This window comes from Mastigoproctus giganteus, chromosome 11, assembly GCF_048544385.1.
Source record: "Mastigoproctus giganteus isolate SK-2022 chromosome 11, ASM4854438v1, whole genome shotgun sequence".
Classification (NCBI taxonomy): Eukaryota; Metazoa; Arthropoda; class Arachnida; order Uropygi; family Thelyphonidae; genus Mastigoproctus; species Mastigoproctus giganteus.
Window position 1 is genome coordinate 74,668,928 of NC_143585.1, and position 26,776 is coordinate 74,695,703.

Consider the following 26,776-nt stretch of genomic DNA (forward strand, 5'->3'; position numbering starts at 1 on the left):
ACGTTTTAAATTAGGCACCGGCGTAACGATACAGGATACGTAACCGAAAATTTCTTCCATAGTAAACTAACATTAATATTATTTTTTTTCCCCTCAGAGACCAAAACACTTACTCAATGCTGAAACCAAGCAGTTTTATTCTATCCGTGGTACCAAATAGACAATTATAGTAATGCACTGAGAGACTTTATACACTTTTCGAACTGGCTCTGCTCTCATCCATCATTCCCCCCCCCCCAAGGTGATCGGGAATATTTTTAGCTTTCGTTCCAGGTGATAACACGGAAGAATCACCATAACACGGTGGATTCAAACTATTTCCAATTTGGTTCTCTATGTGTGTATCCTTATGATGATCATTACGTTTAAAAACGGGTTTCGCTTCATTTTTATCTATTGGTTTGAAGAGATTCCCATTTAGCTGGTAAAAAATTCTTAGTGTCACCCGAGTTGCTTGCTCACTTGTCGTATTCTATTAGAGCACTATGTATATAAGGCCGTATCTTTTTTCTGTTATCACAGGGGACTTCTTAAAAATAGTGGGATATTAAAATTATGAATTAAAGATACTTAAGTGTGAATTTAAATTGGCATATAAATACCATTTGTCATATAAAATTGATTTAAAAGCATTATGGTGTTAAGACACATACCCGACCAGTATCTAGAACCGACTTGATGTGAGTACACTTGCCTGGCCACTTTATTAGGATTGTGAAGTAATGGCGTGTTGGACTACCGTCGCTGAAACAACCCACCAGTAGTGTGGTATTGGAGTCAACATGGTGTTAAAGTGACAAGAAGAATATTGGACCTTTCATGTAACGAACTGCCTTCAATTCTTTGAGAGATCTGTTCAGAGGATTGTGCTGAAGAAGACTCCTTTCCAGTTCATTCCACAGATGCTCAATGAGAACGAGATCCGCAGTGTACTCCTATTGCTAGGTACACCTGATCCGCAGTGATGTTCAAATATGTTTTGGCATTCACACTTTCCTTCCGGTGGAAAGAAAACATTTCCCACGCTATTACATCTTTTCCAGCAGGCTGTAGTGTTAATACGCAACAGGATAGTTCAAGTCCCGCGTATGGCTTCCTCCACATGTGTATTCTTCCATCACAGCTGAAAAGCATAAATCAGGACTCATCGGACCACGTAAGTTTTCGTTTTTTGCATATATTGCAAAATACATCAATGCATGTATTGGAAAATACATCTTCGTACCAACTTAGATGTATTTTCCAGATGCTTCCGCAGTGTATTCTTTGTAGAGTCCTGGTATAGATACTGAAGCTAACTGTCCTAGACGGACAGTTAGCTTCTGCATATGGTCCCTCATATGCAGAAGCAAACTGTCCGTCTTTTGGACGATTACCCTTGACAGTTCGCTCCAGACGTTGAGAACTTCGCTCCATTACCTTACATACTTAAATCGAGGGAACCATCAAGCTCTCAGCTGCCCACATCAACGCCAGAGCTTGCACTTGGTCATCGCGCAACACAGCGGCAATCCCCAAGGCAGAATGCGCTGGTCCCACAGGAACTAGTAGTTGTTGGTGACTCTATTGTCAGGAAAACGGGGAACATGCTTTGTAAAAAAGGATAGGTGGAACAGGACCAGGGTATGTCTGCCAGGGGCAAAGGTAGATGACGTTCTAGAGCGGATATCATCTTTTAAGGGCACAAAGGGTGATATTGTTGTACACGTTAGCACTAATGATATCAAGAGTAGGAGACCGGTAGAATTACTTAACAAGTACAGGTCACTGTTGAAAAAAAGCCGTGAATTAGGGTCGAAATTGAAAGTGTCTGCAATTCTGCCCAGACACGATAGGAGGGAGTATATGATGAGATCCTTGTCGATCAATTCGGCCCTGGAAAGATTGTGCAAGGCTCAAGGGGTAGAATGTTTCTCAGCCTGGACTGTACTTGTTAACAGGAGAGACTGCTTCTACATGGATGGGATACTCTTAAATAGAAAGGATGCAAGAATATTTGCTGATGCTATCGAGGCAGTGTTAGGTGGGTTGGAAAACTGCTAGCTTGGGGGAATACAAAGACTAATAGATTAACAGTAGCCACTGGCAGAGGTGAAAGTGATTCTTGCACTGCTTCTATTGGAATGAGCAGAAGCCTGAAAAACAAGATGCAGGATATTTCAGACTGCTGGGAGTCATTGCGATACAAGAAAACACATGGGTTGTGTTAGGGTAGCTAAGAATAGAAACAGGTGGAAGTATATTTGCGTGTACACCAATGCTAGGAGTTTGGTAAATAAAATTGATGAATTTGAGGTATTGCTCAAAGCACCAAAGGCGGATATTGTTGGGATATCAGAAACGTGGTGTCACACAGATATAAGGAATGCATAACTGGAATTTGGGGAGTACAACGTCTACAGAAAGGATAGGAAGGGAGGAGGGGTTATGCTATTAGTTAAGAAACACATAAAATAGAAGGAAGTGAAGCCAGTCGACATCGCTGGACAGTGCAGTCAGTTTGGAGTGACATAAGCATTGGGAGATCAAAATTGAGAGTAGGAGTGTGCTATAGGCCTAATGACTCTGATGAGTATAATAAGAAACTGTACAGGGAAATAGAGTGGGCCAGTAAATCAGAGAATCTTATAATGGGAGATTTTAATTTCCCAGATATTGACTGGAATTTGTGGATTGGTCACTCACACACTAGCAAGGCTTTTGTGGAATTATTGGATGATTGTTTTCTACATCAGCATGTTCGGGAGGCAACTAGAGGGAGTAATACTCTTGATTTGATTATCAGTAGTGATTCTTCATGCATTAAGAATCTGCAGATAGGGTAACCACTAGGTGGCAGTGATCACAGTGTGCTGAAGTGAGATTTACCCAGAGATAACTACCATTAGGGGTAAAGGGAAGGGTTATTGCTTTCGTAAAGGCGACTATGATGGTCTGAGACTGTATTTAAATTCTATACAGTGGGACCAACTGATGATGTTACCAACAGCAAATTCAAAATGGGAAGCATTCAAAGAACTTATCATGGAAGCTACTAGGCTTTACATACCAACTAAGAAATATTGTTCAAGGTTTAGGCCTAAATGGATGTCAGATGAACTAATGAGACATATGGCAGAGAAGAAAAATGCATGGGATACATACAAATTAACACATGAAACAGGAGCCTATGATAGATAAAGTTGATCTGTAACCAAGTTACAAAGGAGGTTAGGCAGGCGAAAGCAGATTATGAGAAATCTTTGGCAAAGGATGCAAAGAAAAGCAGCAAAGAGTTCTTTACTTATATAAACTCTAGAAGGAAGGGGATGATTCAGATTGGTCCACTTGATATCGATGGGTCAACTGTTGATGATCCTGCTCAGGTAGCTAACAAACTAAATGAATATTTTGAATTGACATTCACACATGAGGTGTTATTCAGCGAGGGGAATGCCAGAGGTGTATTCAACTCTGGCAATAACCTAGAGAATCTTGTAATAACTGAGAATAAAGTGGAGGAGAAATTGTTGAAGATAAAGACAAGAAAGGCACCTGGGGTGGATGGGATCTATCCAGTTATATTAAAGAAGGCAGCAAAGGAAGTAAGCAAACCCTTAGCCATAATTATGAGAGCTTCCTTGGACTCAGGGGAGGTACCCACAGACTGGAGATGTGCAAATCTGACCCCAATTCACAAAGGACGGGCAAAGGCTGACACAAGTAATTATAGACCTGTGAGTTTAACTTCTGTTCCAGGAAAATTAATGGAAGCACTGGTTAAAGAACCACTACAGGATCATCTAAACAAGACTTCAGTTATAGCTCGGACACAGCATGGTTTTGTTAAGGGGAAGTCTTGCCTGACCAATTTGATTGGATACTATGATGCAGTCACAAAGGAACTGGATGCAGGGAATAACTTTGATATTATATACTTGGATCTTAGAAAGGCCTTTGATACTGTTGCACATGGAAGACTGCTGCTATGGATAAAATGGTGGTTGAGGGATAGGGGGGAAGAGTCCCATTGTTTTGGAAAAGATGCCCTCTACCTCTTCCAAATATACATATACAAAATATTATATTTTGTACATACAAAATACAGTATTTTGTATTGTATATTTTTATAATATAATACAAAATCTTTTATTTGCCCTAATTACAAAACAAAGAGAAAAAAAAAAAAAAGAATGGTTCGAAACCGATTTTTCGGGGAACGTACATATGCAAAATAAAATAGTGTTACAAAAAAAAAATAATAAAATAATAATTAAAACAGACAATACAAATGAGTTCACTAAGCACATAATCTTATTAAAAACTTCCTTACATTGGGAGTCCTTGATATCGAAATTCGAATCCAGATTTAACTCATTCATCACTCGACCGCTTGATTAATGATACAACCATCCAGTCTCTTTGTCCTTTGTAATTCAGAACACAAGCTCGAAGAAGTTCTCGCCTGGCTTGGTAGAATGACACTTCAAAAAAAAAAAAAAAAAAAAGTTCCAAACAGGAAACATGTCCAAATACCCCGCTAAATATTTAAGAATGCAGTCAATCATCTTCTTTTCCTCTTTTTTTGCACAGGATAATTTTTGACACAAGACATGAGGAGAGTACACAGGCTCCAACTTCAGTTTAAAATGCTTAAACCAAAAAATTCTGCAGCTGGAAGAAACTTCAAAGATGACTTTGCTGAACAAGACCAGATCAAAAATGCATAAAGAAAACAATACTTCATAATTCTCGGATTCGACAGCAACGACAGATCCAGTTTCAGATTCCACGAAATCCTAAATAGATTAATTTAACCTTCATACGGTGCAGAGCGATAGATAATTTATAAAAACATCACTGGGAACAACGAATTGAAATTGCGTTAACAACCCCCCCCCCCCCCGAATCGAGCAGACTGCGCAAGGCTAAACTGGTCATTTTTACTTAGAAAATTACGTTACATAGTGATTTTCCATGAATTTTTTCTTTAAATAACCGCTCTTATGCCACGAAGGTTTTGTTTGTTTAGCCTTACTTTATTGACTAAATGTACTATAGGTTTAGGAAAAGTTCCGGGAACCTTGCAGAAACCGATCTTCAGACTATATTTGGCTGTATTGTTAGGGGGCTGTCAACAATACAGCCATATATGGTCTGATGATGGGTTCCGGCAAGGTCCCCGAAACGTTGCCTAACTGTATAGTATATTTAGTTAATAAGGCAAAATAAATTAACCTTTAAAAAATAACCACGTGTTATAAGAGTGGAAATTTAGAAAAATTTCATGGTCATTTTTGCACATTGTCTCATATAGCAGAGAAAAATTTGGGTTTGCTCCAATTACACTAATTGGAGAAGTACTGTATTTCCCTAAGTTCGGCTTACCGAAACCAGATTTCTCTTGAGTGTGAGCTAACCTCTGATTTCGTTGAAATTATATCCAGTAGAACTTAAGTTATACTAGATAAAAGTCTAGTACTAGATTGACCTTGAGCACCACCTAGGTCGTTTGCATATTTAAGGAGCACTTGAAGTATTCAGAACTGCGCAGCTTACATTTGAGTAAGGATGATAACCTCACCTCACTACCCCCAAGACACTTCTTTATAAACAGGAGCCCAGTGATGCTTTTAACTCTGTTAAACGATGTTCATACAGCCTATCAGATATAGTTTGTTTATTCTTAGAACGTTTTGTAGTGATTAAGTGGCACCAAGAGTTTCCGTCTTTCTTAGTTCGAGTGTAGTTTCATTTCGTGTGCTGCACTATTCTCCTCTTGAGATGCCCGGTGTTAACTTACACTAGAAGCGGACCTTGTCTGTGATCATTCCCCGATAACGTAATTTTCGCATTATTAGGATATGCGACTAATTTTGTCCTTAATTAGCACCTCGTGAAAGCAATCTCGGATGATGGTATAACGAGTTCCTTTTGTTTGTTGTGTCAAAATACTTTGTTAAGGTCTTTTAAACTTCAAATCAGGGAAAGATGTGATCTTAACACGCAGAGCATTACCGTGCTGCTACAGAATGTAAAGCCACTGGTCATAAGGCAGTTCTTTCCAATTTTATTGTGTTCAGAACAAGCCATATAAGTAGAAATACTACGCTATTTTGTAGTATACTAATGGATTCAAATTAAAAAAAAAAAAAGTTAAAGAACAGTCCTCTTTGACGAATGCAGTGAATAGCTGATCTGTTGGATGTTCACGATTCTTGTTACTACTGAAGTTCTGAGTAAAGTAGTTCGCAATACTATGGAAGAGAGCGTGTGAATACGTTGAAGCCGTCGTATTCTGTTGTGAGTGTGGGTTATTAGCGTTAAACTATGATGCATTTCTTTCCAGACATCTTTTAGCTATGCAGTCAATTTTTTTTTAACATATATAATGACATACGAATTGCGAATGTGGCGTTGATGTTGAAGCAACGATATGAACAGTTTATTAAGATTAGAATTTATAGGTGGTTTTTTTTTTTTTTTTGTGAAATCGGACCACAATTTTTTTTTTTTTGGCTACAGAAATTGCTACTATTTGACAACGCGCAGTAGTATTGAAAGTTATTACCCTGAGCTTGCATTTTCTCATTTTGCCGTACAAAGTGCAATAGTATTATTACTTAGATTCCATACAGAAGGCATTTAAATATCAGTTTAACTGGTTTTCATTAAGGGACACCTTGCGATTATTAAAAGTATCTACTGATGGGTACTTCTAACAACCGCAAGAAGTATCACTATTGGGTGAAATTATCTACTATTGGCTATTGATTTGAGCCACCTTTTTTACAAGATATCAGCTTCCAGGATTATTATCCTTAGGGAATGATCGGATTCGAATCCTATGATAATGGGAGGAACGTATTGGACTTCTTAAAGATAGTTAGCTGGTCTCAAGCCAGTGGTGTAGGGATTTCCATTCCGCAACCAGACAAACTAGTTCTAGAATATACACAATTTGCTGATGCCTCATGACCCGAGTTGCTGTCAGATGATCCAATCCCAAAACCAACTTTCTTGTAATATTGTTAATTGAGATCACCAAATGAGCCTTTTAGTAATAGTAAATTATTATTATATATAACTTCCCTGATCACACGATTCCGACCGATTAAGTTGATCTGAATGTTCTTCGCGAGGCGAACCACAGTAGCGCATTTGGAAATTAGGAATGGAATTAAAATCACAACTTTAATTTTTGAACGATTCGCATATTAGCTAATGTTGACCAAAAATATATGCTCAAAATAAACCATAGATATCCCACTCTCGGGAAACTAGATTTTGGCGCTAATCCAGGAACCTCGACAGATCGTATGCAGTGAATTTTGTTGGGCCAGGAACTTCCTAGTTACACTTGTAAAGTTCCGCCCCTCTTGTGGAAAGAACCCATCCACGTGTACACTCTCTCTCCCGTATCTCGGAGACCATGTTACTAATTTTGTAGCTTTCAGTGGAGGAAGGTCAAGTCATGAGAAAGTAGGATATTTTAAACTTGGTCCTCTATTTTCATATTGTACACTGCACAAAAGTGTTTGGCATTTTCTCCCTTACTGTCATGTCCAGTTGTGGCTTCATTCAGTATAGGAATTAGGAAACCTAGAAGAGGAACTGTAATGCATATACAGCCTTCCGTAATGAGATTATTCATCAGCTTGTGCTGCCATTAGCCAAGTTTATTAATATCCGAGACTGCACGCTACCTAATCATAAACGTGTCATGTGATATCGCTGGAAAACTAATTTGACAAGATGAGAAGTTGGCGCCATCGTAGGTCATAAATGTATTAAGGAAGATCCAAATATTTTCAGTAGTTATTCTTATGTTACCGAATCTGTTTGGTTTCATTTGTAACGAGTAACTTGAATGTTAAGTATTTACAATTGTCAGCGCCTTGCTATGAAACAGTGATATAAATAAAAATAAATAAATTTTCTGTTTATACTCCGGCACGACAACCAAGTCAGAGTTTACAATAAATCGTCGATACAAATATTTATCGTATTTAGTGGTCACGGGCTTGAGCCCCGGTCCACTCAAGGAACGCGTGCTCTTCCTGACAGATGTTTCGGATGTAGTTTAATAAGCTTCTCTGTCATGCTTAGTGATGCTAGATGCAACTATATAACATTTTTTTTTTAAATTAAAATTTTTCTATTTAGCTTTCAAAATTGGAAACATTTTAGAGTTTTTATAGGGGGGGAGCAAATATTTTCTTTAATACCTCAACTGCATACTTAAAATGATATTTTACTATCTTATACTTGAGAGAAAGAATTCATATCAATTGTTTTACTTAATACAATTATTACACCAGGAAATCAGATCGTTTTATTTTCAACCGACACCAGGTTGTATACCTCCGACTGGCTTCTCTCCTGTAGTTATGGGGCAAGGAAAAGGTTAGCGTGCACATTCGAAAACACGCGAAAAAAAATGTAATAAAAACAACACTAAAAACACATTGCAAACTGGTACACACCTGTAACACGCATTTTACAAGGGCAAGTCGTGAAAGTGAGCCAAGATACATAATAGGAAAACTATTACATTTATTCTCTGTAACTAGCCTGTTCATGCTGCGTTTCTGCTACCACACCATTGGCTTCATGATTCATGGTTAAACCTTGCGTGCCTTGGGAGTTCTAGCAGGACACTACTTAGTAGTGTCCTGCTAGGTACGATTCCCGTCGGCAGTCGAAGAAAAGTGCTTCTTTTCAGAATGAACTTTCATGTTTTTTTTTTTTTTTTTTTTTTTTTAGTACTATTTGTCTGTTTTTGACGTTAAACGTGTTTTTACTGGCGTTATTCCAAAAATTTTGTAACAAAAAACCGTCATGCAAAAAGCATTATGAAAATTTATTCCAATTTAATTTATTTTCTTCTGGACCAAATGTAATGAAATTTTGCACGCAGCTTCATCTTAGCTCTATACTAGAGGAAAAACTTTCAGACCTAGATAGTGGAAAATATGAACATGTGATCAAGGAAAGGAAAATTTCCCTCGTAATAAACGGGATAATATGGACGTATAGCATATCGTTGGAAAGCTAAAGAATTTAGAAACAGAAATATTTAAGGTTTTAAGATACAAAAAAACTTTCGGAAATTGGGAAATGCGTTAATCGGAAAACGCATCTGGTTTCAAGTCACATAGTGTTTTCAGATTGAATGTAATTTTTTTGTTTACAATTAAACTCTGAGGCTGGAAAAGTTCTGCACATTTATGAAAATATTCTTCAACTTGGACATGTCATCAGATCTTTCGATAAATACTACACGAATGGAACAACTATAGATGGTATATTTAATCGTGAACTCTTCAATGTAAAAATTATATATCCTACTTTAGTCATCACAGACCAATACTGTCAGTAACCGATATGTAATTATTATTAATATCTGAAAATTAAAACGTTTTTAACGCTTTTTGGTGACTCTTAAATCTAAAACACGTTAAACATGCCAGCGGTAAGACACATTATGTACCTGGTACAGAATTTATTTTATTTATTTAATTTTGTTGGAGATGAAAAATCTTAGAATATCAAATGAAATTTGTTGAGAGGAGTTGCTATTGCATTAGCGCTGTATTGGGATTGTTACTTATGAAATAACAGGAATCTTTTTCGTTCTTCTCTTTCTGGGAACTTCTGCGTTTGTTTTGCCTTTACGTAACCGATACGGGTCCAGAGCCCATGTCAATAATATTTTTCTTTGCCTTGCCGTGAAGGCCAAGCAAAATATTACTTGATCTATCGCCTTGCAATTTTTCAAACTTTTCAATGTTTCTAGAACTTTTATTTTAAATGAAATCTTAAAAGATTTATAGTTTAATTTGGATGGTAAGCTTCTGTAACCACCAAAATTCACCAGTGCGAACTTTCTGATGACAGTGTGATAAAGACATTAACGCCTAACAGACTATTTTTAAATAAATAGTTATTCGTGAGCCTTGGTCCCTTGTAGTGGTTTCATAGCATACTAGTATACATGCAACATTGTGCTGCTTAACCTTGCAGCACTCCTTTCCTCGGGTCGCTCAAATCCGCATGCCAGTTTTCATAAGGTATACATCTCTTAACTTCAGTTAATGCATGTTGCTCTTCCTTCAGTGACCTTCATAATTTCCAGAGCAGATTTCGAAAGAACGGTGCTTTTATTATGCCAGTCTGTTGATAACTTCTCATGGGTTCATTCCGTGTTCTGCAGCAGACAACGTTTATCAATGTCAGACACCTCATTATGCAAGAAACGTGGACTGGACACCAAGGCTCCTTGGTGTTCAGCTTGAGATATGGTATAGCTGCCTTCTGACATTCTCTCCACACGACACTAATTTTAATATACAGTACTGCACGATCCCCCCACCATCCCCACGGTTTCCTGACTGCCAGTACAGAGAACGACTCAAACCTGATATTCTTTAAATCCACATATATTGCTTTTAAATGTATATTAACAGATTTTTCATAGATATTTATTTCCAGGACTACTGACATAAAGCTCAACGAGAGGTAATGCTCTATCACAAATCTTTTACCAGTGCATCCTCCATTTTGGTTTTGTGCGTGTGGCAGTGGGGGGAAGTCCTGCTGTGCTTGCTTATCAGTTACGTTTTGCTCTACAGTTAAGTGATTTCATCCATTAAAAGCAGCCAATAGTAAAGCTAATTAACAATAACGTAGTTACACTAGCTAAATGCCCCTTTGTTTATGTTACTGCATAAAATTCCTTGTGTTCGTGTAAGGTACATTCCTGCTACCGAGCTTACGATGAATACGGTAATTATAGCAGCCTGTGTTTATGACGGCCGCTAATGAACTTTTGTAACCGTCCATTTGTTTTCATTTTCTCGCTCTGCTGACTCCCAGCCATCTTCTTGGCATTCGTTTTCTCTCCCGTAACTATTTCCCCGGGATGGGAGTGGGGAGGAACGTTTGGATAAATGATTCTTGCTGGTTAGAGGTATTGGACACAAACACGTGGTCGGAAGCTGTCTTGCGAGGATGTACGATACGATTTAAGTATGTGTTGGGGAGAGAGTTTATGCTGATAAAGAAATTCAATTAACATATCAAAAGAATGCCCGTTCGTAATTAAATTTCTCTGACGTTTCGTAATAAAGATACGTCAGCTGGTTTCGCTAGCAGATGCCTCTTTCTCAGTGCATCCCTGGAAATATGACATCTCTTTACGCCTCGGCACCCTTTGGTTTAAACCTGGAATCGCTGATTCTGGTGGATTTTTATCCCGTTCTTCGATTTCTTTATATATATATATTCGTATTCTCCGTAATACCGACCAGTTCAAATAAGAAAGAGCATCGTTATGGACCTTAATTGTATCATTACTATTGTTCTATTGTTATAAATAATATAGTTAATAATTTTATTACATAATTTTTCAATTTTTTTCATTATGAATAACTTTGAGAAAACTTGGAGTAACGACAACTGTGTGACAGAAATCGCTTGCCAAACGATATCTATAAGGCATGAATTTGTTAAAAACAGACCAGATCCTCGACGCTTTTTTTTTTTTTGCACAATTTCTATTCTCCTACCGTAAAAGTGTCGTTTTTCTCCACCCCCTCTTTCTTATCACTAGGAGCTATATTGGAAATAATGAATAGTTTATTAGGATTCTCTCTGATCCTCGCCCTGTAATTCGCAATTGGCGTTGCAGATTTCCCATGGCAAGACAGGTTGGCAGAAATTACCTGTTGCTTAGGTTCTGCTAGGTTCAAAGAAATGCCAATGTGCAATTGTGCGCTGTTCTTATTCGCGATCTCCATGGCTGTGTGAATTTAACAATCGCCACAAGTTTGGGAAAAAATCGGATACGAATCTTGTCGAGACTTGAGTATGCCCAAGTTAACTTGCCATCGGGTGAAGATGGAGGACTTTACTGAATATCCCCCCCCCTCTCTTCGAAATACAGACAAATCGACTTTTAAACATTCTCAATTACAGACACGGTGCACTGACCTGAACTGCATTTCTCTTATCCAACTTTTCACATTTATTGATATGTCTGTTTACAGACACGGCGCACTGACCTGAGTTGAACTGCACTTATCCAATTTTTCACACATTTATTGATGTCTGGCAACTACGGACAATAATATCCTCTAAGATACAAAGTAGCACAGCCACTGGCATGTTCTTGAAAAACCTCTTTTGTGTAATGCATACTAGAAACATTTCTCAAACTGATTGACCATTGTGAATCGAATCTGATAGTTTTCATTTCGGTACATCTTTCAGGTTGCTGAAGCCGGTGTGACCAGTCTCCCTTTATGGTTAAGTTTCGATCCCCACACTAAAACTTTCGTGGGAGTGCCTTTGGAGCAAGATCTTGGTCAGCATTACATTAGTGTCAAAGCAGTGGGGTCCTCCGATGGTAAGAATCTCAGTTTTAATTTTCTATTTTTTAAATTTTATTTTAAGTGTTAATCATGTGTAGCGTAAGAAAATTGATATTGTTATTGTATCCCACGCTACGAAATAGTAAATGTGCTGTCAGAAGAGTAATAGTCCTGCAAGGAAAATTTGGAAGATGTAAGCGGAAAATCTTTCTTTGTACAAAAAATTTAATTCCATGAATATGAAGATTTGGAACGAAAGCTGGTACTTAAAGGAGAAAAATATAGCACAGCCAATGGCTTAGGTACGGCTGCTCTCATGACTTGAAAAGGATCCAAGAGTTCACCTTTTGAGGTACCTTTAAATATCGCAGATAGCGAGCAAGCAAAGTAACCTCACGTGGAAGTAACGCTTATGAGTTGCAGTATAAATCTAGATCATGAATCATCTAATGTCATCGTTCAAGCCCATGAAACTTCACCAAAGAAGTGTTCTTTTATTCGTGACTTCCTAATGCTTTCTAATCTGTTGTTAAGCTTTAGTAATAATGCAGCGATGGAGGAATATTTGCGGTCAAAAAGTATAACGAAATGGCGAGTAGAGCCCGTAAAAATAAGAAAAAATGTCAGTTTTGTCACTCTAGTTAATTGCGTTTGGGCTGTCTCCAATCTTGAATCATTAAATAACTTTTGCCTTTTTTTTTTTTCTTTTTTTGTAAACCATCCTGTGAACTGTTGAGTGCTGAATTGTGTTCAGTCATGATTTTTAATTATTTCAAGTGCGTCATGTGCGTGTCTTGTATTATTTCTCAGCGACTTAAAAATTGCTTTGCAGAATTTTATCTCAACTCCTACGGCGATGAATTCAGTGCTGGCTGAAATTTTTCGCAACTCTTGGCCATTTGATTAAAAGAACCGTATATTACATTAAACGAAGATTTTTATTTTCAACGGGAATTCATTTTAAAATTATGTTACTAGAAGATACTGATATATAATATTAACAAGAAACCTGTTTTCATGTCGTTTTTTATAAATGGTATTGAACCCTGTTAACTGTTCCTGGCTAATCGTTAAACGTAAATAATTTTAATCTTGACATATATAATTTTTGAATGGTATTGTTCACGCGTTATCTTTTGATCAAAATACTTGAAATAAAAAGAACTTCACATGAGTTTTTTTTCTCCACGTGATTTGTTGAAAAAAACAAATTGTTTTTAAACATTCTTCTTCTCCCACTCCACAGTTGATGTGGAGTGGAAGAAGAAGAAATTGTTTGAAATTATTTCTTCGAACAGATGAATTCCCTTAATGTCAGAGAAATCACCGCCTTGTAAAATCATTTGAAAATCTTTGCAGTGCTTCATAAGGTTTACATCATCTGTATTTTTCAAATCTCATATACGGTATTTTATTTTAGCTTATTATAAGCAACGTGTAGTGGCTTGTGCTTTTCTGCTGCCAGCGTTTATGTTATTTTTTTCTTATTTTTTTACTACTTTTACTTTTTATCCCTCTATTTAATTTTTGGATTATATATATATATATATATATATATATATATATATATATATATATTTTTTTTTTTTTTTTTTATTATTTATTTATTTGATTGCTGGATTCATTCGAAATTTTCCTTCATGATATCTCTTAAATTGTAGAAGCTTTTTTTGCTAATCCAAATGTTCCGTTAAACTCCAAATCTTTAAAATACAGTACATATATAGGTATACAAATTAAATCTTTAAAAGTAATTACGGAACATTTGCCGAACGCAGGGTGGAAACTATAGGTGCATACCAATGGAATTATCACCACCTTCAACTAAAATAATTTAATTTTATTGCCCGTTGTTTTAACGGTATAAGGGGGGGGCGGCATTTTTTTGACATATCCTTAATTCCAAATTTTTTAATCCAAGTGGCATTGTTAGGCGTTGAGAGAGAGAGAGAGAGAGAGAGAGAGAGAGAGAGAGAGAGAGAGAGAGAGAGAGAGAGAGAGAGAGAGAGACGTGACACGGGTTTGGAATCGTTTCCTACAAAGCAGGAGAGTACTTTTATGGATAAGTCTGACTAAAATTATCCTTTTGCTTTCCATTTGAATATCAAATACCGAATCAACTGAAATGAAAAGTGTTATGCAACTTCTTGGACTGATCTTTTAAAACAGATCTCGTTCAGCTCGTTCTTTTAAAACAGACTGCGTCACTTAACATGTGACATCAGCTGTGTGTGTATCGTCTGCCTTCTGACTGTGGATCGTGTTCAGATGCTACCCAACTATGCACAATGGGGATGGGGGGAGTTGTGTTGGTCTTGGGCAGTACGCATTTTCAAACCGGTGGTGAAAACTTTTACGACTTCCATTTCCGTTCTTACTAATGATGTTTTTGCCTTTCTTTTTTTTGGGGGGGGGTCGACATTGTTGCTTCAGCAATGACGTGAATGAACCCTGCTGTCTTCATTGGCAGTCTTTGGATTTCTGTTCTATCTTTAGTCACTTGACTAATGATCAAGGCGTCTGATAAAGGTTCTTCTGTAACGTATTGCTGAATAACAAATTGTTTTATCATAGTGTAAGTAATTAGTATCAATCGTTATGGATTAACGCCTACGAAGAAAAAGACTCGTTCAAACTCTTGAAAGTGGTTATCAAATTGTGGCTAATGAGAAATGTAGAGGCTTTGCAGTATTTCAAGGCGTTCAAGTTTAGATGCAATACTTATTTTCCTTTAAATTTTCGCAAAATCCAATATTTTCCCCCTTCTCTCTTTTCAGCTTTCGCGATAACCGAATTAAGGGTTTCACCCTGCTTTTTTCATAAGTATAGGATAGTATAACACCCTAATTATCAATACAGTATAGGAATAAACTCAGTTACTAATATTGTGTTGCAAGAGAATTGCAAATATGTTTGTGTCACGTAAGATAAATGATAAAATGACATAGGAGAATGTATATTAATACTGTTATGTTTTTAATTTATACCCGTACATTAAATGCTTTAAGATAACCGAAACTAAAAAAATAATACAGTCCAATAGGAGCAGCTAGTCTGAGAACATGAAAGGAATTCCCCCGAAGTCAATGTCTGGCGTGCTCTTTGGAAAAACGCATAATGGATCATTTCTTTTTGAAGAAACAGTAGTTAATAAAAATAAAACAATTTTTGAGCTCCTTCACTTTGTGTTCTTCACCTCGTACTTGGCTTGCCATATGACTGCCATATTCTTATAGTCTAATAGTGTTTGTGCGAGGGCGCCGAAGCACCTAAAAAAATGCCTTGCAGCTTGAGTTACTTTAACACTGACCTAAGTGATTCTAAAGCAAGTTTTCCATTCAAGTAACAATATAATTTAAGATACAAATTTAAGTATAGTAATTTCAGAGACGTGGCTTTATAAATCGACAAGCAGAAGAAATTATTCTTCTTTACCACCCCGTTACCAAACGAACACGTTTACTTTACTAAACATAGGATACATTTTTTTTAACCTCCTATTTGGGATTACATTAAGTAACTTCTGACCACACAACTCCTAAGCATTATTAAAGTTCTTGATCGTAGAGAAAGGTACCGAAGAGCAGGGTTGGCACAGTTACTCTGGTAAACTGGAATAATTGTTCGTTTTGGTTGTAGATTTGTTCAGAGTCAGCACATTGTGCGTTGCCTGTGAGAACCTAATTGCAAAATGCAGTGGAGTAGACTGAGTGAACATGTTGCAGCGCCTTTGAAAAGGCACTACCGGTTGCTGTCGTAAGATACGAGTATTTTCTGGAACTAACCGCCAGGAGTGCTGTTTGGTGGCGTCACTTCTACCTACAAGCAAGGCTGTAGGCGTGACATGCCGCTGTTTAGTCAGTTTTTTTGGCAAACTGACATGCAAAAGGATGGGGTTGATTGATGGCGAGTGTGGTTTCATTTGGGGAAATGCATATGAATGAACAGATACCGAGTATCGTATTCACATGTAAGCGGAATTGCCCTTGCTTAACTGCTTTCAACATGGTTTCACATTTCTTATATTCGTTAATGAAGTGAACGCAGATAACATAACTTCTCTTTTTACTGTCACTGTCTTTCTTCTTCTTTTGACTTTTTGCCGGTTCGGGCCTGCAGTACGCCACAAATGCGTATTCACACTGTTCTATCTTATATCTGTGTTCCACTAAACGAGCTTCTTTTTAGAAGAGCAATCTTTTAAGATGTGCAAGGCTACATAAGTACACGTGCTTTGAGTGACCGGGATTCAAGCCCGTTACTGCTAAATATGTGCTGTATCTCGTATTTTCTGTATCTTGTGAACTCCTGATCGTGTGGTCTTCCTGGAGTATAAACAGAAAATTTATGTTTTTATTTTATTCAAAGATATGCATCAAGTAAGGCTAACGTAGAGTGCACAACCATTGATCTAAATAAAATCGGATTATGATGTTTTAAACCGCTTTTTCAAAGTTAATGTCGCTTCCATTGGGGATAAGGCCAACTTATGTTGCTCCAGTGCGCTGGCGGCGGCAGTTGTATCCGAAGTTTCGTTATCCTGGTTGCCAAATTTCTGTGCAATTGCCTAATAACAGTAACTGTTATCAGACACATTTTCTGAAACCTACTAACATATTACGGACATTGCATACTGCCTGACTCCTGCAATTCTTTTAAGTAACTTGGAATTCGTGGTTTCCACATCGTGGCTTGAGCACTTTCTCTGGCAATCCTGCTAGATAGTTTTGAGAAACTACCTAGGGTTGCCTCTGTCTTGGTATACAGTTCGGTATCAATGCTGGTAACCCTCATCTTGTAGCAATAGCTAGTCTGCAGTTTCTTAGCCTTAATCTAGATTCACTTCGTCGCTTTTTTTTTTTTTTTTTTTTTGAGACAAGTATGGACGCTTTCTGCCAACTACTTGCATGATGTGTTATGGTTCACCAAAAAAAGATATAAGCAGAGTTGCCATGCGAGCCTCGAAGTTCTCACGCTTGAATTACCATAAGACTTCGGCAATCATTAAACTCAACATTTGCTGACGTTCCCGAATTATGTTCAGGAAGACTGCAAAAAAGTTTCAAGCAAAAATCGTTTCTTGGGACATAAAGCTGTTATTTTTTCCAACTGATTTCAGACTGCGTAATCTAGCTTAAGTAATCATTCTCTCACATCTGTAATATTTAATTTAACCTAGTAGAAACGGTAGGTTTCTACAACTTTCTTGAATTCGAAATATTTTTCTTTTTTTCTTATTTTTAAATAAATGACTGTCTTCGATAATTACTTTCAAGGTGTTCTGTTGGAACTTCAGTTTCTGGCATTCGCTTTCAAAATCTCTCGGTGGGAGAGCCTTAAAAAAAGGTAAACTGCAGCCATTTTCAACCCACTTCAGGATGGAAGCCTCCTCAACGATTCATGTTGAGAGAAATGGACCATAATCTACCACGCTGGTTCAGTGCGGGTTGGCAGATCGACCGTATTTTGCAGTCAGAGGGTTGAACCCTGGTCTACTCAAAGAGCGTGTGCTACTGCACCCCGCTCCTGACCACTCGGCTACGGAGGCCGCTAAGGAGAACCTTGGACATTATTTAAACTGGATGTTGTTTTTAATAAGCAGTTTAAAAAAAAAAACTGAAATAATTGGGAAATATACTTTATCATGTGATCATCTTCATTATTCTTTCTCATTTTTAAAAAGATCACAATTCAGTAGTTGGAATACAGAAATAAAGTATCTTATTTCTGCACAATGGCTCGTTTTTCAACGATGCAAATTGAGCTGTTTTTTTTATGGGGTGCCTGAATCGTTTCGTTGTAGCGAAATTTCGTTCTAATGATATATTTGTTCGCAGATCACCATTGTGAGTACTTTTATAGTAATGTCTTGTTGGCATTATGATGATTAAATGAAGTCATTTCGTAGTGCCATTCAAGATAGTCTTCAGTGTGCCACCTTTGGCGCGCTCAAGACTAGGACCGTTGATAGCCAACTTCCCCTACATTGGAGTTAGTTAATTCCACAGGGAATGATAATGCTTTTTGCGCGCAGATCCCTCAAATGCAAAAGGTAGAAAGCTCTCTCACGTTTTCTGTCAGGCGTTGTAAGGAATATTTTGCTTTTTCTGCTTGTTCTTTTTTTTTTTTTTTTTTTTTTCCTCTCTTATTCTGTTTTGTCTTTTAGGTGAATCACTGAATATTCCGGACTTTCCTTTTGACCTTTCACATCTTGTCATCTTTCTAGAACATGACCTGATAACTTCTGGAGAAACAACAGGCCTTGACGAATGCTGTTACATCACCAGTTATGTTGATGCAACAGGATTTCAAGTCCCCTGACAAATACAAGAACATTAGGACTGTACTGTTTTACATTAGAATCAGAATAGTACATATTATCTGTGGTTAGTGTTCCACGCAAAGGCTTATTAAGAGGAAATATTGATAATTCTCAAAATATATTTTCACTTAGAGATAAAGACCTTGAAAATGCTTATATGCTATTTAATTTTTTTTTATTTTGGAAAGCAATCGCTACCATTGTTTGCTTTCCAAATTATTTACTTCATAGACATGTTACAGCATTTTTTTTTTTTTTTTTTTTTTTTTTGTGTCAGCCTCCAGTCATTTTAACATGTTTTTAAAGGGCCAAACAATTCTGTGTTCGTTTGGTGTACCTTGAGCTGGTTCATTGTACATCAAGTGGCCCGGGGTACAAATCTTTGCATCAGCGAAAGATTTAAATCGAAATTTGCATCAAAACATGGTGGTTCAACTTTCGGAACTTCTTCATATACCATCTTGTGTCAGAAGCGTAAACTAAAACACTTTTCCCCTAAACTAAATTTTTACTCTAGAATCACAAAACATAATATATAAATATTTTTTATATTTACTCTAATGAAAACATACTGAAGTAACTAAAACGGGCTCAAGGACAGGTCACTGTGCTACAGTTGACATCGCAATACAATATGGGAAATGAAAGAAAAGTACAATATCGCAAATGACGATGCGCCTCACACTCAGGCGTATGGAGTTCCACAACAGACGACCCAAGAGACACCCTCTCCTCACCGCTGATCATCGTCGACGGCGAATGCTGTGATGTCAACAACACGCTGGTTGGACACTGGAGGACTGGAAACAAGTGTGATGGTCGAATGAGTCCAAATACCTGATGCAACACGCCAACGAACCTTCGTGTGTGGCGCAATTCACACGAGTCCAACAATCCCATCGTGCATGGTGCTCACTATCCAGGCAGTTGGCAGTGATTGCTTAATATGGGGCATGTTTTTCTGGCCAGGACTCTTGGTGCGTATGGACAAACGTTTCGCTAGTGAGGTCTACCGGCGGAGACCATGTTCACCCTGCCGTGTCATATGGCCCGCACTGTGCACAAGTAGTTCAAGGAACACAGTGAAGATATCACCTACATTGATTGGCCTCCAAATTCACCTGACCTCAGTCCAATTGAGCACTTGTGGGATGTTTTAGAACGTCAAGTGATGCGTATGGACACGTAACTGTAATTTATTTCGACACTGTGCAAAGCCTTGCAGTCAGCATGCAGCATATTCGCTTATTGTTTTCATCATATCCGTTCGTCTTCATATAACAGAGAGAGCCTCCCAATGGACTTTTACGAAATTTCATATCTGGGCCTTTTAAAAATATTTGTCGAGCCATTCCATATCTCATTAAAATCGGACAAATATAAATCCGGCAACTTGTATTTCTTTTTCCATACAATTTGTATGAAAAAGAAAATTCACATAAAGAGCGAGCGACTTAAAAGTATATGGGAGAAGAGTAATAAATATTTCAGAGTTGTAATTAAATTGAACGGCTGAGTTTAGAGAACGTAAAATTATAGAGGTTTGTTAGTTCTCTAAAGTTACATAACCTTAATAATTAATTGAAAAGGAGATACCGTAATTATATTTACTTTCCACTTCTATTAATCACTAAAAAATTCAGTTAATTTTAGAAAAAAAAAAAAAAAATAAATAAATAAATTTAACGCGCCTGAAATGTAATGCTGTCATTAGCTCTCTCACTTTCTCTCCCTCACCCATTGATCTCTCTTTATAGTCACGTGTTTCTTTTCATGAACTCGGTGCTCTAAAGCGAAAACTTGTTTTTTGTGGATACGACCATTTATATGTTTATTTTCTGGTAATTGGATGTAATAAGAGTACAGTATGTAGTTTAAGTAAACAAAAGAAAAGCTAACTCTGTAACTAGTCGTGAATCTAAGGAGCCCTGGGAACATTAATTAATCCGTTTATGAAGATGAGCTTTTATATAAAACTTTTCTTGTATTGTTATCACATAAAAATGTACCACATAAGCCATGCTACATATTATAACAGCAATGCTTGAAACTGGTGATGCATTTGTTAAAATATTAATTTATAAACTTACAGGGATTGAGTAGTCTAAACAAGATAATGTAGCAAGATAATAGGCTGAACATTATTTTAACCTACGACACCCTGTATGTAAATAAAAATACTCTACAGTGTTACTTTGAGAAGATTTTTTTTAGCATTAATTGTATTACTTTGAGATTTTTTTAACACTGAATAATTAATATTCTTCTCTTTGCAGGGAAATCTGTGGCCAAAGATGTCTTCTCTGTTGAGGTAGTTGAGGAGCCTATAGAGGCGATTCCAGTGGACACTGTCAACCAACCTGCGAAGTGTCCTCCTGGAGAGCCCGTAGTAACGTCTTCAGTGATCGTAGATGCCAATTCCGAAGACCTTGGACCACTTGGCAGAGGCTACTTACTGTCCAAAATTGCTTCCTTCCTAAAAATGCCTGTTGAACTGCTAAAGCTGGTGGCTCTGAAGCCAGACACCCGTGTTTTCGATTCAAATGCTCTGCTGGCTGGACCAGGCAATGCAAAGCACCAGCAGACAACTGGGACTGTACTACAATGGCAAGTGGGATGTTCTGGCAGCATTCCGCCCGACCAGAATGAAAGGATTTCGGAGTTGGAGAAAGCAGCTGAAGAAGGATCTTTGTCAGAAGTGTTGGGAATGCCTGTGATTGGCTGGCAAGTAACCAATATGTATCCTCGCTTGTCACGGCGAGAGAAGAGGCAGATCGCACCCCCTCATGGCACTCCTGTTCCTGGGATTGTACCAACACATTGGCCACGCCATACGCACAATGTAGATGAATTCGACGCCACAGAAGATTCAGCTACTCCAGAGTCCCGAATCGTCCCAACCATGGCATCTCCGGTGTTCACCCAGCCTTCACACCACCATCGACATCACCATAGTGAGCGTGGACACCACCGATATGGAAAGGAATCAGTATATGTTACCCCATCCCCTACATTGCATTATCATTACCTTCCAACAGGTGGCGCTATGGCAAGTCATCTAGCTACTCCCGTCCAAGCATCAGTGAGACCCACAAAGTATGTACATCCTGTGTCTATAGAGGACCTTGAACCTAGCCGTCACTTCCCTACTGAACATACACTTGAAGAAGTCATGCCATCGATGACATCACCTGTTCACGTGGTTACAGAGACCGAAGGCCTACCCTCTCGTACATTCGTAGCCTCCCCTGAAATCTTGACATCTGAAATTAAGCCTACAAAGAGTGCAGTTCCTGTGGATCCTACTAAAAAGCCTGTAACTCCTAACTTCAACCCGACGATTCATACTCGTATCAAGAAACTGTCCATGATTGCTGGCAAAGTGTGGCGTTATCATATCCCACGCGATACCTTTGTTGACATGGAAGATGGTGATACACAGAACTTAAAACTAATCTTTATGACATCAGAGCGTACGTCTATCCCAGCATCATCGTGGATTCAGTTCGATCCCGAGAAGCAGACCTTGTATGCTCTTCCTCTAGAAGACAACATAGGCAAGTATGAGTTCGTCCTCGAAGCCTTGGACAGTGAGGGTGCCTCTGCACATGACAGCCTCGAAATACATGTGTGGCAGCACCAGGCAGCAAGGGCCCGTCACCATGAATTCTCAATGACTCTACGTTACAACAGGTGGCTATTTCCAATTGCTATTGACTGGAGGATAGAAGTGGTTAGAAAACTGGCACGATATTTTGGAGATAGAGATGAGAATCTGATCACCGTGCAGTCAGTTTCAAGCGACCCACTGGTTATCACTTGGTCAAATGATTCTCTACCGACATATCCATGTCCTAATGAGGAAATCTCAGAATTGGTTAACAGACTTACAGATGAAAAAGGAGAAGTGACTCGCCAATTCAGGAAAGCCATGTCTTCAGAATTTCGCGTGCTTGATGTTACTGTAAACTTCCTTGGCGTATGTCATAGTCCAACATCGACTTCATCTATCGACACTAATTTTGCACCAATGATTCGCAATGCCATCGAGCAGATCAATACGACTGTTGGCGAAATTCTCCGCTTCAAAGTACCCGACGATACTTTCTACGATTTCGAGGATGGCAGCACACGATACCTCACTCTAACCTTCTTGACAATCGATGGTATACGTCCACCCAAATCGTCGTGGGTTCAGTTCAATCCCAAGTCCCAGGAACTGTATGGTTTGCCATTTGATGGCGACACTGGTAGACACGAATTTCAGTTGGTTGCTGTGGACAGTAATGGCCTCCAGATTAACGATGCATTCGTAATTGTTGTCAATTCTCGACCTCCCAAGAAGTGGTCTATTGAATTCAGCTTGCACTTAGATCATGACTATGAGGAATTCAGCAAAGATATCAGCAAGAAGGTGCTTGTGGCCTGGAAACTAGCAAAGCTATATGGCGATCCTGATCCCCGGTTTGTTACTGTCAGCTCTATAAGTAAGGGGTCAGTTGTGTATGCATGGACCAATAACACCCTTCCGCACGATCCTTGCCCTATAGATAAGATTACGAGGTTAGTGAAGTACCTCTCAAATGAAAATGGCACCATCTCATCTCGTCTGACCGAAGCCATGCATCCAGAATTCAGGATCGTCAAAGCAGATGCCATGCCTCTCGGAATCTGCTTAGGTGCGCTTACTCCAACCTCTGTGACAGTGACTCCACCGCCTGCCACTCAAGAGTCAGCTCCAACTACCACAAGTGATGACGACATCTATTTTACCACTATCATACCTGCGATTCTGATCGCAGCCTTGCTTCTCATTGCAGCCGTGGTAGCGTGTTTCTTGTACAGAAAGAAGCGAAAGGGCAAAATGACAATGCAGGATACGAGCGCCTTTATGAGTAAGGGCATTCCCATAATCTTCAACGATGAACTCGAGGAGAAACCCGATCCTGCTAAGCCACCAGTAATCATGAAAGAGGAAAAACCTCCGCTTGCCCCCGTGGAATACCTTCGATCTTCGGCAAGTAGTCGCGACACAACCCCGCAGCTAGAACGCAGTGAACCTACCAGTGGCCACGAGAATAACGCCGACCCGAATTCTTCTCCCCCCTATCAACCCCCGCCGCCTTTCACGACAAATCGGGACAGCAAAAATTCAAGACCGAAGGCAACTCCCACTTACAGACAGCCACCCCCGTACGTTCAGGTTCCGCCATAAGTTATGTGAGATGATAATCTAGAAAGGGGCCTTTGTGCCTTCAATTCTGGCGGCCGTTTGGCATCAGTGGAAAACAAACGTTCTCATCTTCAGTCAGTAAAGTGTCGGCCAAAGTTTTCTTGCTGCCTATCCCCGACATATTTGTCAGCAGCATAGTACTTCATTTTTTTTTTTTTTTTTTTTTAAATTCGACTTCCTTTCTGGATTAAACAGAATAGTAACTTTTTTTTTTTTTTTTTTTTCTTGTGTACTGTATATTTTTGTTGACTTTAGGGGAAAGAACTATAGTAGGTATGTTTCTACAGTGACTTTTCTACTGTGTCATCAAGCATCTGTTGGCTTTCTCGGTGTTTTAAGTTAGTTTTTTTTTTTTAATTATTATTATTATTTTTTAAAAATTCTACAACTTTTTCTGAAAAAAAAACCACAGAGTTGGTGTTTTCAGGATGGTGTTACGGCTGTATGTAAGATCACAAACAGCTGATAAGAAATTTGTTGAAACTATATATATATATAAATATAAAAAGGGAAGGGGGACAAAAAAAAGACCCGTCAATGTCATTGAAACCCAAAAGATTTTTTTTTAAGTATTACCTGATTGTGAATACATTTGATGTATATCTCTGTTTTCAGATTCTTATTACATTATGTGAATAAAGCGAAATATAGCTATTGTTTGTTTTGGGAATAACTCCCATTATTAATTAACACAAACCATTTGAATAGCTCCTTACTACTCGGCTTTCGCCTCTGACTCGTATTCTTTCGGACTGTTTTCTGCCAAACCTGTCTGTCCCGTCGTTTATCTCCCTTTAAGCAGTGAGCCGAACCTTAAAGTGCAATTCTCTTTATCTTTCACCCCCTGTCTAATCATTTAATTAATCCCATTCTAATTAAATGGCATATAATTGTTATTGAAAAAAAAAAGTTAATTTTTAGCTCTTTGGTCAATGGCAGCTTTTGGTGTAATTAATACTTCGTTTGTATGTTTTAAAAGGTAAAGTTTCTGGACTTAATTTTAAGCATTTAGATCTTAAAGTATAATTTAATCTGGAACTTTTATATTAATTTCTGTTAAAGTATTTGGAAGTAGTTTTTAATTTGTTGTATGAACCTCTTTTGGTTGATGTGTTATTTTCGTATATCTTAACGTTAACCTCAATTTTTTTTATTTTTTTTATTTCCTTTTAGTGTAAAGACATTAAACAAAATTAAATTCATCAATGTTTTCATATCTTCATAAATCGTAGACGAAAATCGGATTTTTCGACTTGTTTGTTGTTAGCTAAAAATGAATAAATGACCTATTCAGTGAAGAGATGCTGTGTGAACCAAAAGGGCTAAGAAAAATTTAAGTGTTTAGTGTTTTTTTTTTTGCATTTTTTCCAATCACCATGTTATATCTGACTTAAGTTTTTCAATTATATATCACAAAGCGATAACCAAATATCCCTCTTGTCCACGAAGTTCAATGGGAAGTTAACATTTTTAAGTTTCAATTCGGTGACAGCATAGTGCCTTTAAGAATTTGTCCGATAAACTGTTCAACCGAAATTCATTTTGTTTCCTTAATTAAAAATTGCATTCGCTTGCTGATCGAAATTAAAAAAAAAAAAAAAAAATGTCTATTACAAAAGTATAAAAAAAAGTTAATAAGCTAGTATTTGTATGAGCTGTTCAAATTACTCCAGAACTCTGCAGAGAATCATGAGGATAAGAGAAGGTTGCAGGTGGTGCCATCTGGTGGTTGTTTGCATATTAAATGTTATTCCATGAATACATTTGTTTATACATTAATGTACAATTCTACATGATTCTGTAAACATTCTTATGTACTATCAATTTATTGAAAATTAAAGCCACCAGTGCGTACTGCCAGCTGTTCATATATAAATGTCTGCCATTTTTTCTTGTAAATACATGCCCAATTTAGTTTGCCTTTTTCCATGGAAAATATTTTTTTTTTTTTTAAATCTTACGTGCTTTTTCTAAAAAAATAAAAAATATATATTGCACTGTCTTTTTGGCTTATAATTATGTATGTTGGTTGCAGCTTTTGTATTCATATAGAACAAAAGACTTTTGTCTGTGTGTAGCCACTTATTGTAAAGCCGTTTCTATACAAAACGACTGTCATCAATCCAAGTTATCTGGTGCATCGACTTCATCTAGTTCTGCTATATATGTATATTTTTTTCTCATCTAGAAAAATTATGTTCTACCCTCTTCATACGTCAGAACTTTACCTTCTTATGAACTGTTCATTACCTACCTCTAAAGACTATGTTGTCATCGCTGTCTGTGCTTTGCTGACGTGCACGAAATCCTTGTAATGCAGCTTTTATTCAGAAGTTGTTAGACGAACTTCTGAATGGTGACAAAAGTAAAGACATTTTTAAAATTACGTTCTCGCTGTTTTTGCTCTCATCTAGTATTTTTATTTTCATGTATGAAGTGATTATTAATAACCACAGAATTACCAGCACATCCGAAAACGCCTGTTCGTATTTGGAAAATGTAATAAATGGTGTTAAACGAGGAATTTTGAAGAAGCAGTTTTGTGTAGGTATTGAAAGAAAAAGAAATACTGTTTTTGTAAGATAACGGTATTCAAAAGGAGCAAGGTCATTTCGAGTACACCAGATTGTGGGTGGGTGGGGGGGGGGTTGCAAGTCCACACAACTGCAAATGGCTGGGAACAGTCCTTTTTAAATTTTCTGTGTATACTCCGGGACGACGGCACGGTCAGAGGTTCTCTCTATCATACGATAGAGAGAATACAAGAATGTTTTCTGTAATTGCCAAGCGCTTACTCTGCATAAATTGTTTGTTTATTGGCTGGCCATGCCAGTCACATAGTATGTGATGAATTTCATTGGTTGACTC

The 26,776-nt window shown here is 37.8% G+C and overlaps 1 protein-coding gene across 1 annotated transcript in view; it reads left to right on the forward strand.

Annotated features, from left to right (window-relative positions):
* Nucleotides 1-24,043, forward strand: part of LOC150078130 (dystroglycan 1-like) — a 199,614-nt gene extending 175,571 nt beyond the window's left edge. Inside the window, exons 3-4 of the mRNA XM_090384929.1 lie at nucleotides 12,253-12,388; nucleotides 20,952-24,043. Coding sequence (XP_090241055.1) covers nucleotides 12,253-12,388; nucleotides 20,952-23,890 — 3,075 coding nt within the window. The 3' untranslated portion in view covers nucleotides 23,891-24,043. The remainder of the gene's footprint in view (nucleotides 1-12,252; nucleotides 12,389-20,951) is intronic.
* Nucleotides 24,044-26,776: the final 2,733 nt, after the last annotated feature.